The sequence below is a fragment of the Perissodus microlepis genome, chromosome 9 (assembly GCF_051167445.1).
Source record: "Perissodus microlepis isolate ML-2025 ecotype Zambia chromosome 9, ASM5116744v1, whole genome shotgun sequence".
Classification (NCBI taxonomy): Eukaryota; Metazoa; Chordata; class Actinopteri; order Cichliformes; family Cichlidae; genus Perissodus; species Perissodus microlepis.
The window spans coordinates 30,974,811-30,991,413 of record NC_140469.1 but is presented as its reverse complement, the minus strand read 5'-3'; the positions used below and the strand labels follow the sequence as shown (position 1 = coordinate 30,991,413).

The window sequence follows — 16,603 nt, the reverse complement described above, 5'->3', positions numbered from 1 at the left end:
CACGGTCTTTCTCTTGCTTTATTGAATACAGTCGATCTGACAACTAGCCACTTAACTTAAGCCTCCTTCCGGACAACAACAACCGGTTCAAAAAGTCATCACATTAAGACATAGCCATATATCAGTACATGATACCATATTGCTGAGCTTTTTATGAAAGTTAATTCTGTGATAGACTGTATATATGAGACAGATGTAGCTACAGTGGCATCACCCAATAAAAAAAAGTTATCACGTTATTAAGTAAGTGTAGTGTTGTGTCTCTTGATCAACTGACTGATGCACAATTCATCTTTCCACTGTTTGGAATGTTTCTGTTGTCTTGTCATGGAAAGTTTTACATTTTAAGATGGATGAGCTGCTGAATGCTACAAATACAAATAAAGCAAACGAACCATCTGCTGATGAATGTGACCACACGTACACATTTCCGCTCAGTTGATTAATTTTCCAGTTCTTTCTCGATCTTCCTGTATGTTAGAGTAAAGACCAAAGTGACAAATGGAAACATGTTTGCAATCAAAGTCAGATGAACTGTTTTCAGTGGCACAGATGGAAGTTTACCTGGCAATAATTTGAACTTAAAATCAAAAGTCTTAGAATTTCTTATTTTCCCTCCAAATTTGCTGTAGGTATTACATTTACAAATGGTGTTTAGAACATCGACATTATACATTGTAACGTGTTGCACAAAAATGCACAATAAACATAAAAACCTTGCGTCTACAACATGTGGCCTGAAAAACTTGGTATTTTTACTTAGCCCTCTATCCGTGTTATAGTTCTTTTGCTTTTAATAACTGAAATGAGAATGCAGACTCATGTGGAAAGAATTCGGAAAAAAACCCCTCCTTTTTTATACTGGTCGTTCTGTCTTTTGTTGATATGCATTTACTTGAGTGCAGAAAAAACACTTTTCGTGTCTTTCAGAAAAAAAAGGTATCACTCCAAAATTCAAGCAGGATTTACATCCTTTGACAGAGAAAATACTTTAAAGGCTAAATAATCACACATTGTTATTACATATTTTTCTTCAGTTGGAGAAGAATGATGAAAATACTTCAGTCTAAATCAGTCTGTCCAACATCAGCTTTCAACAGAAATCAGTTGAAAGCTGATCTCAGCATCACTGAGAGTTTCCTTCAGGTTCGTGCTCCTTTGTCAGCATTGCAGATTGTCCAATAGACGAGAACACCAACCAACGCAAGATGATGACACGGGGCTGAGCCTGACCTTGGAATATCAGCGGTACATGACAAACCCGGTTGAGTTTGAGTCCAGAAAAAACCCTTAAAAACACTTCAGATATACTGTGTTCGCTGCTCTTGGTCAAAAGTACAGCAATACTCTAATATTCACAGTTCTTATGATAGCTACACCATTACAAACAGAGCCTAATGCATAAACAAGCAGGTGGCATGTTACAGCCGAACCCTCCCTTTGGTCTCAGTCGGTGCTGTAATGCCCGATGTGGCTCTTACAGATGTTCTACAAAGATACTGTGGCTGGATTTGATCAGAAAGCAGCTGTGTGCAGAAATAAAAGACCCTCTGATAAATACTGGTATTGATATTGATATACCTTTATTAGTCCCACAAGGGGAAGTATAGCATAGAGTTGGATGTCTCGAGACCAGTCTTGGTCTCAATGGACTATTGTCTTGTTCTTGTCTTAGTCTCGACGGACTTGCTTTCTTACACAAAGAGAGAGAGAGAGAGAGAGGAGCAAAGAGGGAGATGGAGAATGAGGACAGAACAGAGATGGAACAAGAGCTAGGTGAGACACACATGTTAGTCAAATGGTTGTTTGCCAAAACTCATCAGAACATGTATCTCGTACCTAGTGTAACTTTTTAGATACCATTTGTTACTTTTCAAATTCTATATTTATTAAGTTATGCAGGCTTGTTTGCACAAGAAGGCTAAATAATTATATAAACCTTTCTGAATCTAAATAGTGGACTTTGGTAGAATTAAAAAATAATAACTAAAAAATAACTACCATCATCTAGTTTTGATTCTGGTTCTGTCTTGGTTAAGTCCTAAGTAGGGATGGGTATTGATAAGATTTTCACGATTCCGATTCTATTTTCGATTCTGTTTAACGATTCGATTCTTTATTGATTCTCGAAAAAGGAGAACACTAAGGTCGATTAGCTTAGAACTTTGTTTTTTATCTTCTCTTTGAACAAGATAGAAATTTAGGAGTAACATGGCCTTACAAACCCAACAGTGAGATCTTAAGAGATCCTTAAGAGATCCAGCCTACGGCTCTTCAATGGGGCGTCACAGGGTCCCCCGGAAAAAAAATTGTAAATGTAAAATAATAAAATAAATATTCTTCTTTAGCAATAACAAAGTATAACATAAATTATTCTGTAGCAATTACACAAGAATATCCAGTAATGTCCCTGCCTACAGTTAAACACATTCACTTACCGAAAATCGGGGGCATCTGCTGTGGCAAATGGGTGCAAGCCTTTGACCACAATTTTAGTCACTGCTCGGTGACATTCATCTATCCTGGTCTGAAAGGAGACACTAACGGTAGACTGCAGCGACAACTGCCAGCATCTGAGCCAGCCAGACTCTGTCTGTCTCTCTCATCATGGTCACCTAAATGCACAGTAATGGCAGGTTTTGTAATAAGTAATAATAATCGCGCTAACATAATATGCACTGTTAGTTGATTATTTACCTGCCGCATTAACGGGAGAGGACGTGCAAACGTTACCGCTGCTGCTGGGTTGAGATTCACGAGTCCGGAGCGGAATTAAAAACACGACATTCATTTAAGGTTATCGCGTGTTTTGTGAGCAAATGCTTTTGCATATTCGTAGTGTTTCCTCCTATTTCTAAATTAAATATCTACTTTGCAAGTATTGCAAGTTGCCCTGTTGTCATCCGTTCTCGTAAAGTATAACCAAACTTTTGAGCGTTTGAGCCGCTTAGGCGCCGTGTTTCCTGCCAGGTAAATTGAGCTCCGCAACATGGTGACATCATTCGGGGCGACTGGAATCAATAAGGGAATTGTTTGCAAAAATGGCAAACAAGCACTGACACTTTCAGTCAGTGCTTGCTCAGCCCTTTGTCCACTGATCATGGACAGAATTTGTATGTGGAGTAGTGTTGGCAGCGTTAATGTCGTTAAAATTATGTTAACGCCATAACTGCATTAATGCAGCAATGCGGCGTGGGGCTGCAAGGTGTCAACACATTACTGTGGTTAGCTTGTTAACGGAGATTTGCTGCGTTGATGCAGTTATGGCGTTAACGTCATTTTAACGAGATTAACGCTGACAGCACTAATGTGGAGCAAAGGTGCAGGGGCAGCACACTTTAGTGGTCTCAGGATCAGTTCTTTGATTCTGGTGGATGATGAGGTCCTCCTGGCTTCATCAAATAATGACCTATGACTCCTGCAGAGATGAGAATTAGCACCTCTGAGTCACAACTTTCAGGGTGCATTAACCAGCAAGTTCTGGGAAAATGACATGTACTGTAATCTTGCTCTTTACATGATAGACATGAGGCTAAAAGCCATGCAATTTGAGGGAAATGAATGAAACTGTGTCCCATTTCAGGGGAAGAACCCTCAAGAGTCCAAGATGGACCCTAACATAACTTTAGGTTGCACCTTTCCCATCAAAGTTACAGAACAAGGCAAAGTAGGTGTGTTTCAGAAATGTAGAGGGAAGTAAATATTATAAACACACTCCAACATCAATTATATTTTTTCTTTAAAGTGACTTTTTTTAAACTAAAGATGCTGAAGAGGTGTCTTCATAATTAAGATGAGGAGTGAAGCTTTATTGAAGTGTCTGAAGCTGCATGTAGGACGCTTCCCGCCTGCTCCGTTTCAAGGTCGACTTTCACAGTGTTTCCAGCTGTGCGCAGCAGAGCAGGAGAAAAAAAAAAATCCCCTCAACAGCTGGATGAGCGCCCTGCACAGGTAGGCCTAACTGAAGTGAAATCCCTGTGCAAAAAAAACCTCCAACAAACTAGTCCATCTGCTAGAAAGCTGTGAAGCCTCTCAGGTGCAGCACTAATTTTTATCCTTTGTGACACTTGCGTGAGAGTCGTCCTCATCGGTTATAATGATGTCGTCTGAACCCAGCGCTCCTCGTTTTAGATGGAAGCTGGGAGAGGTTACTACCTTGTGTAATGAAATGACATTTATTTGTATACTTCCTTTATATTTAAAAGAACCCTCAACCTTCCAAGTCTCCAGCTCAAAAGCCAAAAAGTTGATCATCAGGATTTAAACACCACAAATGTGAGCTTATTACTATAATTTATAACAGTGCGACAACACTTTTACACCTCCCGCCATCCTGCTACATCATCTAAACTTACAAAAATATGACAAACCATCGTCCAAAGTGATGCGCATCACACTGACTCGACCAACACTCGAACAACACATTTAGCAGGAATCACAAGTGATGGTGACATAAGCTGTACACACCCAACAGACATGTCTGTAGTAAAAAAAAAAAACAAGCTTAAGATGTGCAGAAAAAAACCAATAAAATGCAAATAATCTGTAGCACTTCTAAAGTTTCCTTGCATTGAAATTTGAAAGCAAGTTGAATAATCTTCTTCACAGAAAACTCATCATAAACCATCATCAGCCCTGAAGCTGCTGGATCAGGACTTTCAGCTTCACCTGGAGAAACACTCCAGCCATCATTTACAGAATGTATTTTTGATCTGAATTCAGACATGAGAAAAGTGTCACCAGCTTTATTATTGCTGTTTATCATTATCATTATTGCTGCTTTCTGATTTTAAATCTATGAACGTGTCAGCGTGACGTCATGATTGTTTCCTGGTCTGGCTGTTTGGGCCTCTTTGGCATCATAACGATCTCTCATAGATTTCTTTTCACACATATTACTTCTGTAGTGTTCTGCTCTGTTTTTATTCCTCCCCATTTGAGTCAGCTTTCTTATGATTGGCTGGTTGAGATGTGTCCTGATGCATGCTCAATCATCCAGGTAGAAAATCCCATGAAGTTGATTCTGTGGATCTGGACGTAGTGTTTTCAGACTGAAGAAATCACTTGGATGAGTGATGAAACATTTCTCCCACTGAAAATGCCCGGCCAGATGAACAGACTCAGCTTGTGTGTGTTTAAAGTCTGAACCTTTGGCTCACAGGGAGTATGTGTATATGTAGCATTTGCCACTGTAATATACATAAGACAGAAAACCAAAATTATAATAATACGTACAAAGATTTACATTAAAGATATATATATACATATATATATATCTATATATTAATATATAGATATATAGCTCCAGAAGCAGCTTCAACAGATTGCAGAGCAGATTTGTTTGTCTGAAACAAATCACAGGAAATTAATTTTGAATTGTGTGAAACCTGATCCCTGTTTTGTTTGGGGAACCAGACAAGGTCTTCCTGTTGTTTTAGCTGCACTGTGTGTCGTCCTGTGTTCTTCCAGATGATTGGAAATGATCTTCTGCTCTGCATGATCACGCTGATGTTTGCATAGAGAAGATAATGAAGCAGGGCTCTAGAGTGCGACAAATTTTGTCGCAAATGTGACCAAATTTTTCAATCGTGCAACAAAAAAAAATCCTAGGTCTCGCCGGTGCGACCAACTTTTCGAGTAAAAAATAAAATAAAATAAAATTCTCCGCAACTCTGAAAGTCTCCCTGTGGTCAACAACTGACACACATTATGCCCCTATCGTGGTCTAAACCAATCAGAGATAGCCAGGGGCGGGACATCTCAGATTGCCCGCGGTCCAGATATTCCCGTAATCCTTCGCGTGTACATTTGAAAGTGCAGGTGGCTAGAGAGAGGTGAGTAGCTTGAATAAAGCAATATCGATAAAAAAGATCACAAAACTATTTCAACAACCACCAAACAGCAAATGAGAGCAGGTAAACGGATTCCACACAAAGAAGTAAACATAGAGCAGACCCGACGCATCAGAATCAGCTTTCTGAAAAAGCACAGCGTATCAAGAAAACACATTATATGTTGCGATAAATGCACTGCCCAAGTTCCCCTCTCCTCACTGCCTTTCAGCGGCAGGCAGCAGCAAACAGGTCATCCAAAGCACTTGAAGCACAAGCAGTTTATCATTAACTCGTCTTTCTTGTAGAACTGTGCTCTGACTAAAGAACTCTGTGTTGACAAGATTGTTAGTTAATCATTTACAAGTTAATATCGTCTGTATGGACAGCAATTTTCCCCCCAAAAAAGTGCACACGTAAAACTGTGGCTTTAAGCCATAGGTGTCAAATTCTGGCCCGCGGGCCATATTTGGCCCGCAGCCCAATTACATTTGGCCCGCAAAGCCATACCAAATTACTATTAGAGCTGGCCTACTGGTATTATACAGCTAATATATATATTGTTTAGTATTAAGCTTTGCTTGTTCCATATTCAGTTTTTCGGTAAAATGTGTTTGAGTCCAAAAGATTCATTCTTATATCTGGAGGAATAAATATATTTCAATAAATATTAACGTTAGCCCGCGACTTTGTTCCAGTTTTGAATTTTGGCCCACTGTGTATTTGAGTTTGACACCCCTGTTTTAAGCGATGCAGTTGAAAAATTTGGGTGCGCCTAAGACAAGGTGCCACCAGTGCAATCGTGGCAAAAAAATTAGTCTAAAGCCCTGTGAAGTTTATTATTGCTGCACACGGTGAAACAGTGCATTAGTGATTATGAAACTCTTCCCACGCTGTGATCACTGGTGTCTTCAGCACAGCTGTGTTCACGATGTGTACGATGACGTGAGTACGAGAAGCTTTTCTTCCAGTGTCTGGATATGAATGCTTTCCTCAACGTGGGCTAGTTTATGTTGTCGCAGGCCTTTGGCAAACGTGAATGACGTCCCACACTGGTCACAGACGTGCTTTTTAGTCCTGTGGAGGAGTTCGTGGCGTTTTAATGCACTCGGTGTGGGAAAGCCTCTGCCACATTCTTTGCAGTAGTTCAGTTTGTGCCCAGTGTGCATACGCTGGTGTCTCTGTAGGGTTCTTTGGCTGCTGAAGGATTTTCCACACTGGTCACACTGGTACGGTTTAACGATGGTGTAGTGCTGACAGGGCTCAGCGCTGGGTCCACCGTCACTGCTCTGTGTGTGAGACAAAGACTGCGTAAGTCTGGGAATTAATAAAGATCACTTCTGCCAAAAGACACCCACTGATATTTGTTGAGTGTTTTTATGTGACGGATAGATGTACTTGGACATGTCACCAGAACCAATACTTATGATACCACTGGATCCCAAAATTCTGAAAATGTGATGGTATTGTTTCTGGATGTTCAGAACTGAAGGGGGCAGTATAGCGCTACAAGTGTTCTTCTGTCCTACATGCCAAAGAAAAAAAGGAAAAAGGAAGTCCACAACCACAGGAAAAACTACAAATAGCACAAAAAAGCTACATGTGGAAAATGGTGACTAGTGCTGCTGCCTTAAACTCTCTTTCAAATCAGAGTCAACCGTGAAAGTTTGTTTCCAAGGGTGACAAGGGGATGATAATCAATTCAGAAAATATAATATACAAATTGGAGATGGCACGATACCACTTTTTTATGTCCGATACCAATATCATAAATTTGGATATCTGCCGATACCGATATAGTTCATTTTATAATTAACAAAACAATATCTTGCTTGTATGAGTTTATACTCAAGTTTTAAAAAAACAAAACACTTACCTTGTACGGAAGAGGACTCCCTTATTACATTTATTTATATTTTCTGTATAGCACTTTAGAGCACACTTTTCACTTTATTAAAAGCACCTTATCAAGTACTTTATTTAGCATTGCACTTTAAGCATGGATTTGCACAGTAAAACATTTGCACACAAGAAGTTTAATTATTTATTGAATATTTATTGAGAATTTTAAAATGAGTTTGCAGCCTTGTTTCAGATATTGCACAGCTGCTCCTCATCAAGCAATGTGGTGGTTGTCTGTGAGGAAAAAAGAATGATGATTAAGATTGTGATTAAGGTTTACCAGTAAGGAAAACTAATGCAAATGTGTGTGTGGGAAATCTAAGAATAAAAGTGGTGCAAAAAAGTGTTTGTAAGATAATGATTACTCACCTTTCTTGCTTGTGTCCTCTTCAAGATGTTTGGGCAAATGTTTCCCCGGGGGTCCAGACACCATTTAAAGGTTCCGGGAGAGACCACGGGTTAAGAGAGTGTGGTGAATCTTTTTGTGCTTGGGTTTTGGGGTTTTTATAATATTGGGTTTGGTGTAAAATTAAAGTATGAAATATTTACCACTGTAATGGTAATGGCTTGGACAGTCTCTGTCGTTGTGTCCTTGGGCAAGACACTTCACCTACCGCCTACTGGTGTTGGCCAGAGGGGCCGATGGCGCGATATGGCAGCCTCGCTTCTGTCAGTCTGCCCCAGGGCAGCTGTGGCTACAACTGTAGCTGCCTCCACCAGTGTGTGAATGTGAGAGTGAATGAATAGTGGAATTGTAAAGCGCTTTGAGGGTCTCGCAAAGCGCTATATAAATGCAACCCATTATTATTATTATTATTATTATTATCATTATTATTACCTGCCCCCCCAACAAAACTTTGCTAGACCCGCCCCTGCACAGTTGCCAGCTGTCAGCTACATGGAAAAGGATCCTGGTGTAGAAAGTAATAAATTCTAACAACAGCTTATCAAGCTTAAACATGCTGCTGTTGTTCAGCCACTGGTTTCCTCTTTCTGGCGCAAAGTGAGCCAAAAAAACAAACAAAAAAGAGACGGTCTTGCGACAGAAAAGTCGATCAGCTGATCATTAATCAGTTTAATGATTGAAGGAGCAACAGGAGAGGGAGGGGGAGAGAAGAAGAGGCAGTCGCTCCATATATCGGTTGTTAAGCTTAACGTACTTTACAAATATTCAGAGATGAACTTACACACTTGCTTTACTTCTCTGGGATAACTTTCTCGGAGATGAAATGCTTCGTAGTGAGGCTCCAAATGCTCCACCAGACCACCAAAAGGTCTCACACGCCACAGCCGCTCTATCACATAACGCATGCTGCTCCGACGTGCTACGGTTATGAGCTGACTTACGCTACGTCGCAAGTTTTGTGAAGTGCTTTTGTGATATTTAATGGATCGGATTACAATTTTAATTTCTTTCCGATATCCGATACAGTAATTTAGATCAGTATCGGACCGATACCAATATGTAATATCCGATCGGTCCATCTCTAATACAAACTATGTTACTATGATTTTTGGCCCAAGGGAGGAAACTTTCAATTTCAGCAAAACACCTAAAACTCCGGCATCAATATCTGTTCAAAGATTAAAGCTGAGTAAATTTCAGTTCACAGTAATAACGATGCTGAAGTGCACACCACCATTGTGTTTGAGGCAGCTGGTACTACTGTTGACATCAACTTTGTTTCACAGTCTAAAACACATGTGCTCACGGTAAATGCTTATACTAATGTAATATAACTTTGGTGGTACTTTAGGAGCCATACATTTTATGAGGTGGTACTCATTGTGAAAGGTTTTAGAACCACTGGTCTAGGCCATCTTTATGTAGGGTAATAGGGTAATAATTATTATTTTTTATATCCTCAGAGAATACTTTCATATGATGTGGCATGTTAAACTTCCAGTGACCAGTATGAGAGAGTATGAGAGCAATAACATCAAATTCTAATACCTGTTTTCATTTGCACCTGATACCTTTTAAAGCTAATGTGTCACATGACACCAGGGAGGGAAATGGGTAATTGGGCACAATTTGGACATTTTCACTTAGAGTTGTACTCACATTATTTAGGCAATAATGGCTGTGTTCTGAGTTATTTAGATCTAATTACTTTCTTGTTTTGATCATTCCCAAATTGAAACTGCACTAACTAAACTTACCTTACACTGACTGCACTTGAACGGCCTCTCCCTGGTGTGGATCTGTTGGTGTCGTTTTAGGACATCCGAAGACTTAAACGTCTTTTCACACTGGTCACACTTGTATGGTCTCTCCCCTGTGTGGTTTCTCTGGTGGACTCTCAGATCACTAATGCGTCTGTAGGCTTTCCCACACTCGTCACAGCGGTGTGGTCTGTCTCCAGTATGGGTAATTTCGTGGGCTTTTAAGTGGGAGTACTGCACGAAAGGTTTCCCACACTGCTCACAGCAGTACACGTCCTCCCCGGTGTGCATGCGTTGGTGTGTTCTTAGGGTCTTTTGCAGGCTGAAAGCTTTTCCACAGAAGTCACAGTTATATGGTTTACTTCCAGAGTGGGTGCGCTGATGGGTAACCAGGTTCCCCTTACAAGTGAAATCCTTCCCACACTGATCACACCTGTAGGGTTTAAGTCCGCTGTGAGTGAGCTGATGTGTCTTTAAGTTGTCCATTCGAGTAAAAGACTTCCCACACAAGTCACAGCTGAACAGCTTAACTCCAGTGTGGATCAGCTGATGAGTTTTTAAGTGATCCAACCGGATAAAAGACTTTCCACACAGGTCACATCTGAAGAGTTTGATTCCAGTGTGGATCAGTTTATGAGCTTTTAACTCGCCCATCCGGGTAAAGGCCTTCCCACACTCATCACAGCTGAATGCTTTAACCCCCGTGTGGATGAGATGGTGTCTTTTTAGCTCCCCAAGGAATTTAAAAGCCTTTCCACACTGATCACAACTGAATGGCCTAACTTCCGTGTGGATGTATTTGTGGGTCCTGAGATGTTTTGTGGTGGGAAAATTCTTCCCACACTCATCACACTTGTATGGTTTCAGCCCACTGTGGAGAAGTCGATGTGCTTTTAAGTTGTCCATTCGATAAAAAGACTTGTCACACAGGTCGCAGCTGAACAGTTTAATACCCGTGTGGATCACCTGATGTGCTTTTAACTGACCCATTCGAGTGAAAGACTTTCCACACTGCTCACATATGAACTGCTTAACTCCCGTGTGGATCAGCTGATGTGTTTTAAAATGCCCGATCCGAGCAAAGGTTTTTCCACACACGTCACATCTGTGAGATTTATCTCCACTTCCTGTTGCTGTGAAGGACTTGTCAGCTTCCTGATAGGAGTCAGGTTTTGACCCATCTTCATCTTTTTCCTCCTGCAGTAAACAAAAACAAAAAGCAGGCAGTCAGTGAAATGCAGAGATGGAGTAAACTTACACTACAAAGTCTTTAAGTTACTGAAGTTTAAATAAATTCAAGAATCTGCTGTTGTGTTAGGAGTTCTCAGATAAATAAACAGATCAGATGTCAAAGGGAAAAAAATCCTGCTCATATCGACACTGACAGGGACTGGGTAATGTGCTAAGAATGAAAGGATGCCACATCATTTGATAGAAATAAAAATGATCAACCTACAAAGGACTAAATTCAAAGACACCCTGAAAATCAAAGTGAAACAATGATGTGGAAGGCTGGTCCATTTTGCTGACAATGCAGAATGGTACTCAGCAGTTGGTACGGACCACACGTGCTTGTATGCATGGTTGACAGTGTCGGGGCAGGCTCCTAATGAGATAATGGACAGTGTCCCGGGGGAACTCCTGCAAGATCTAGCCCATGGCATCAGCGCCTGCACAGTCTGAGGTGCAACATAAACATAAACGAAACATAACGTCCCAGATGTGCTCTGTTGGAGTCTGTCAGGAGAGCGTTGGAGCCAGTCAGTCGTATCAATTCCTTCATCCTCCAGGAAATGCCTGCATGCTCTCACCACCTAAGGCCGGGCACTGATGTTCACCAGCAGGAACCCACCAGGACCCAGTGTGTTTTCACACAGATTAGATTAGATTATTAGAAACCCTGCCACAGACTGGCGACCTGTCCAAGGTGAACCGTTTGTCTGCAGGTATTAAACCATTTTTATTCAGATTTGTTTTCCTTTATTGAATTTTGATTTGAGGATATGTTTTAAAGGGCAAGAGCAGACAGTTCAAACAATAAAATGTTACTGTGAAACTTTTCTTACCTGCTCTGATGGATCCCCACACAGTGGCTCACAGTCCTCCTCTTCATCCATTCCTCCTCTGTCAGACTCCTCTTCTTCTTCTCTATCGGATTCCTCTTCTTCTTCTTCTTCTCCTCTGTCAGACTCGTCTTTTCCTGAGATCAAACAGATCTTTATTAGGCTACCCTTGATTTTCACTTCTAACCAAACAGGAGACTGAAACCAGATTTAAAGCCAACAATCAGTTTGAACTCAGTTTAATTCAGTTACGACTCATTCAAATGAACCCAAACAGGTTTGATCATGAAGTTAAAAGTCAGGAAAAGAGTGAGTGCAGACCGCTGACATCAAAAAATAAAATCTGAACTAATAGCAGGCACTGAACGAGATAGGTTAAATATAAAGCAGAAGTTAGAAGGGACATGTTCTCAGCTCGATTAATGTTATTTCACTTTATCAGCATGACGTAGATCAGCTTATCTGCTAATTGGAAGGTTGTTGGTTCGATCCCTGGCTTTTTCGAACCAACAACCTTTGGCAAAATACTGAATCCCAAGTTCCTCCTGATGCTTCCAGTGTTTGTATTAATGTGTGAGACATGTTGTTGAAAGTGCTTTGAATACTCAGATAACATATTTCTCATCTATTTAAGAACCAGTCCTAAGTTATAGTAACTAATAACTTTATGAACTTAAGGAATATGTCAATTTTGTTTCTGAATGAAAAAGAAATTCTGCTTTTAGTTTTACTTGATTTAGTTCTGAAACACTGGGAGACGTCTGAGTCACCAGTTAGCATCCGACATGCATTTCCTACATCCTGAATCAGGGCTGGACTGGTATCGTAGCACACTAGCCTTTGACCAGTGGGCTGACACACTCGTGGGCCGATTGGTGGATGTTATTTTTTTTTCTTTGTCATAATCATACACGCTACAGTCTGGCCTGAAAGCCTGAAAGCCTGCTGCGCATCGGCCCTACAAGCACCGACAGTAGCCTATTGATTCCTTTTTGATTACTGACACTGGATTGCCCAATCAAATTTCTGAACATGACCGGTCACCCTACCTTCCCTGTAGAGTGGTGCACCTTGTAGAACAAAGACTAGTGTTGAAGAAGTGTTTGATACAGATGGACAAAGAAAAAATAAGATGAAGCTGAAAAGCTAAGAGAGAAAATGAAACTAAATGAAGTAAAAGCATCAAAATAACCGACATGTTTGCAGCTGCACCGTACCAACCGTACCAGCAGTACCAACAACAAATGACACAAAGCCCTCACATTCACAAGAGGCTGCTGTAGCAAGCATTAGCCATGAACCATGCACCAACCTGATTAAAACTTTAACTCTATATCAATAATCAAATAAAATGAAACATGTGTATGCACAATACACATACACACAAAAATACATATTAGTGATCATGGTGGGCCTCCAGGGACCAGTCCAGCCCTGTCCTGATGAAATATGAAAAACCTCCAAAAAATTCATAAATGTTACCCAAAGACAGTGTGAATCAGTAGAGGCTGTTTTATGGGTAAAAAAAGGGAATATTATCACAAAAAAAAGGCATAACACAACATGTCCAGGCACTAAGGCGTGGTTTGGAAGAGTAAAGCAAGGCCTGGATTTCCCTGGGCTAATGACATTAAACAGATACCAGCATCTTCTTCAGTGATAGAAAGATGCCAACAGAGCCATTATGGCTTCACCACCACAGGTGTGCAACACTAAGGACGGGCATTTTCTTAAGTCTGTGCAGGAAATGGTGAGGGCGTGACCCCAGACACACACAGCTCTCCAACAGGCTGATAAATCATTTTTCTAACCATAACAGTGCAGATCTGTAAGAACTCACACATTAAAACAGAACACATACACTGATGCCACAGTACTTTCAAAAAGCATCACTGATGAAAGACAACAACTGTAGATGGACTCGAGACACTCAGTGACCCCGACTATAAAAACTATGAGAAGCCTGAGTCTTTATGAAGATTAGGGAAACTGGTGGCCTTAAATCCAGTGTGGCTTGGTTTGCATTTCACTGAAACACTGGAGAAGAATTTAATGTCTGTATTCTTCATCGGCTGAAATTCACTCAGGATATCACAATCATGACCACCTAAGTGAAACACTTGTTGATTGGGATTATGGAGGAGTTTCAAAAGCTATGGAGACGTACCAGGCTGTTAACTGTGTGTAATTTACCTTACTGCCAGGTGTGAGGTGTATATGTTTGTGAGTAAATGATCAGTTTCTGAATGTGTGAGTTCATCAAAGGGAATATATATATATATATATATATATATATATAAAAAACAATGTAGCTTGCCATCACCTGTGTGTGAATGGGTGGATGACTGAATGTAGTGTAAAGCGCTTTGGGGTCCTTAGGGACTGAGTAAAGCGCTATACAAATACAAGCCATTTACCATTACCATATATTACTGAACAGATCGATACATCTTACATAATCTGATTGTTACAATTCCAAACTAAATCTTGTAAACAGTGTATCACACACACACACACACACACACACACACACACACACCTTTGTCCTGCAGCAGTGAGCTGGGTATGTCAGTGATGTGTTTGTTTGGATGTGAGCAGCAGCTCTGATGCCTCTCAGAGGTGATCAGTGTGTGAGTTGCACAGCTGCTGGAAACAGGTTATCACAGTAACTCAGTCCAGCGGTCAGCGATGACCTTCAGCCTCTGCTAACAGGCTAAGCTAAGTCCAGCCACAAAACAGCTGCTGTGCTTCGGCTGCTCGTTTCCTCTTACTCGGGTCAGACTATCAGGAGGCACCGAGGAAAGAAGCACCGCGAAAGAGATAAGGAGCCGAACTGAAGCCACACCGGATCCAGACTAACGTCAGCTCGGTTACCTTTAGAAGACCCCAGACCATAAACCGAGACCAGCTCCATGATGAAGCTCCAGCACTTTCCCCGGTGTTCAGATCAGACCCGCCGGGATGGAGTGTGTCTCAAAGCGGCGGAGACGAGCGGGCAGACTGCGTGTGTGTGCTTGAAGGGCCTGCAGTCTATGGCGGACACACAGCTGCAGGAATCTCGGACACTTTCCAGGATCCTTCAGCCTAACAGGAAGTCACAGAAACACTCACATCCGGTTACAGCTGATTCCAGTACTGCGCACAATTCAGCCAGTACAGCAGGCAGCCCCTACCTGTCCGAAGGTTCAAGACATAAATCAAACGAGCTGACGGGGAAAAATATAATAACTTTATTTATTTATTGTCGCAGGAATATGATAGCGCGTTATGACTACTTCATATATATACACTTTTCACTTTATGGAAAATTTCGAGGTTTTCTTCGGAATTTTACCTCCACCTCCTGCCCCAGCCCCTTATTAATTTATTTATTCATTCATTCATTTAATTTTAATCCATTAATCTCGATATATATATATATATATATATATATATACATATATATATATATATATATATACATATTAAAAACGAGAAAAAAAAAAGTTCAAAGTTTTCGAGATTAAATTTGGAAGGATAAAGCCAGAGACTGGGCTCGTCTTACCTTTTCATAATTGTATAGTGGGGTTTATGGCCAGCGAATGAACGAATGAATAAATTAATTAATAAGGGGCTGGGGCAGGAGGTGGAGGTAAAATTCCCAAGTAAACCTCGAAATTTTCCATAAAGTGAAAAGTGACGCTACTTCACTTTATGTTGCGTTTGAATGAAATCGATCCCACACATGTAATAGCATGCATGCAGTTATAACTGTGCTCTCATGCAGTGTCGCCAGCACGCAGGGACCTCCATGGCACTGAAGATGATAACAGAATGATTTGAGATTTCTTATTTACTTCAGTCTGTGTGAATTTCTTCCCACCTTAACCCTGAAAACTGAACGAATGGTAACTGGACACAGAGATTTATTTATTTGTTGTTAATTGTGAGTTGTTTTTCCTTCTTCCGTGAATATTTTAATAGAAAGTTTGTGTTTCTTCTCATTTCACCTCAGTGTACTAGCCTGTACTTGAAAGTAAAGGGGTGAACTGTTTATAATAAATCCAGTCGTCCACTAGATGGAGACAAATACACATAGATGAATGCGGACGCTGGTTTAGTGAGTGCACAGGGTGGGCCATTTATATGGATACACCGTAATAACATGGGAATGGTTGGTGATATTAAAGTCCTGTTTGTGGCACATTAGTATATGTGAGGGGGCAAACTCCTCAAGATGGGTGGTGACCATGGTGGCCATTTAGAAGTCGGCCATCTTGGATACAATTTTTGTTTTGTCAATAGGAAGAGGGTCATGTGACACATCAAATTTATTGGTAATGTCACAAGAAAAACAATGGTGTGCTTGGTTTCAACGTAACTTTGTGGCCATTTATACGACAGGGGAATAGTTTTGTATTATCTCTGGTTTTCACATCTTTGACGTGATTGTTTCTGTCTGACTGATGCTCTGGTTGGCGCAAATCCACATTTACGAGACTGGAGATCTGTCCTGTGCACCTAAACGGGCTCCACTTCATCCTGGGGATTACATCGATACACCCATCAGGAGGTGGTTAGAACCCCTGAGGAGGACGGTGTTTGCAGAGAAGCAAGCCCAGATGCTGCATGTGCACAGAAACATCTGTGTTATAACAGGAC

General features: G+C 40.9%; 1 protein-coding gene across 3 annotated transcripts; it reads right to left on the bottom strand.

The window, feature by feature from the left end:
* Nucleotides 1-15,080, bottom strand: LOC146380830 (uncharacterized). 3 transcript variants are annotated; one of them, XM_084939864.1, is made up of 4 exons: nucleotides 14,837-15,080; nucleotides 11,966-12,099; nucleotides 9,897-11,096; nucleotides 1-7,120 (listed from the first exon to the last, which is right to left on the bottom strand). In XM_084939864.1, the coding sequence occupies exons 1-4, from the start codon at nucleotides 14,874-14,876 to the stop codon at nucleotides 6,758-6,760; spliced, it is 1,737 nt and encodes a 578-aa protein (XP_084795990.1). In that variant the 5' UTR covers nucleotides 14,877-15,080; the 3' UTR covers nucleotides 1-6,757. The 3 variants fall into 3 exon arrangements, 2 of the variants coding, with proteins under 2 accessions (XP_084795990.1, XP_084795991.1); XM_084939865.1 differs by lacking the exon at nucleotides 14,837-15,080 and adding an exon at nucleotides 14,502-14,826; XR_014801334.1 differs by having other exon boundaries at nucleotides 7,031-7,120; nucleotides 7,230-11,096.
* Nucleotides 15,081-16,603: the final 1,523 nt, after the last annotated feature.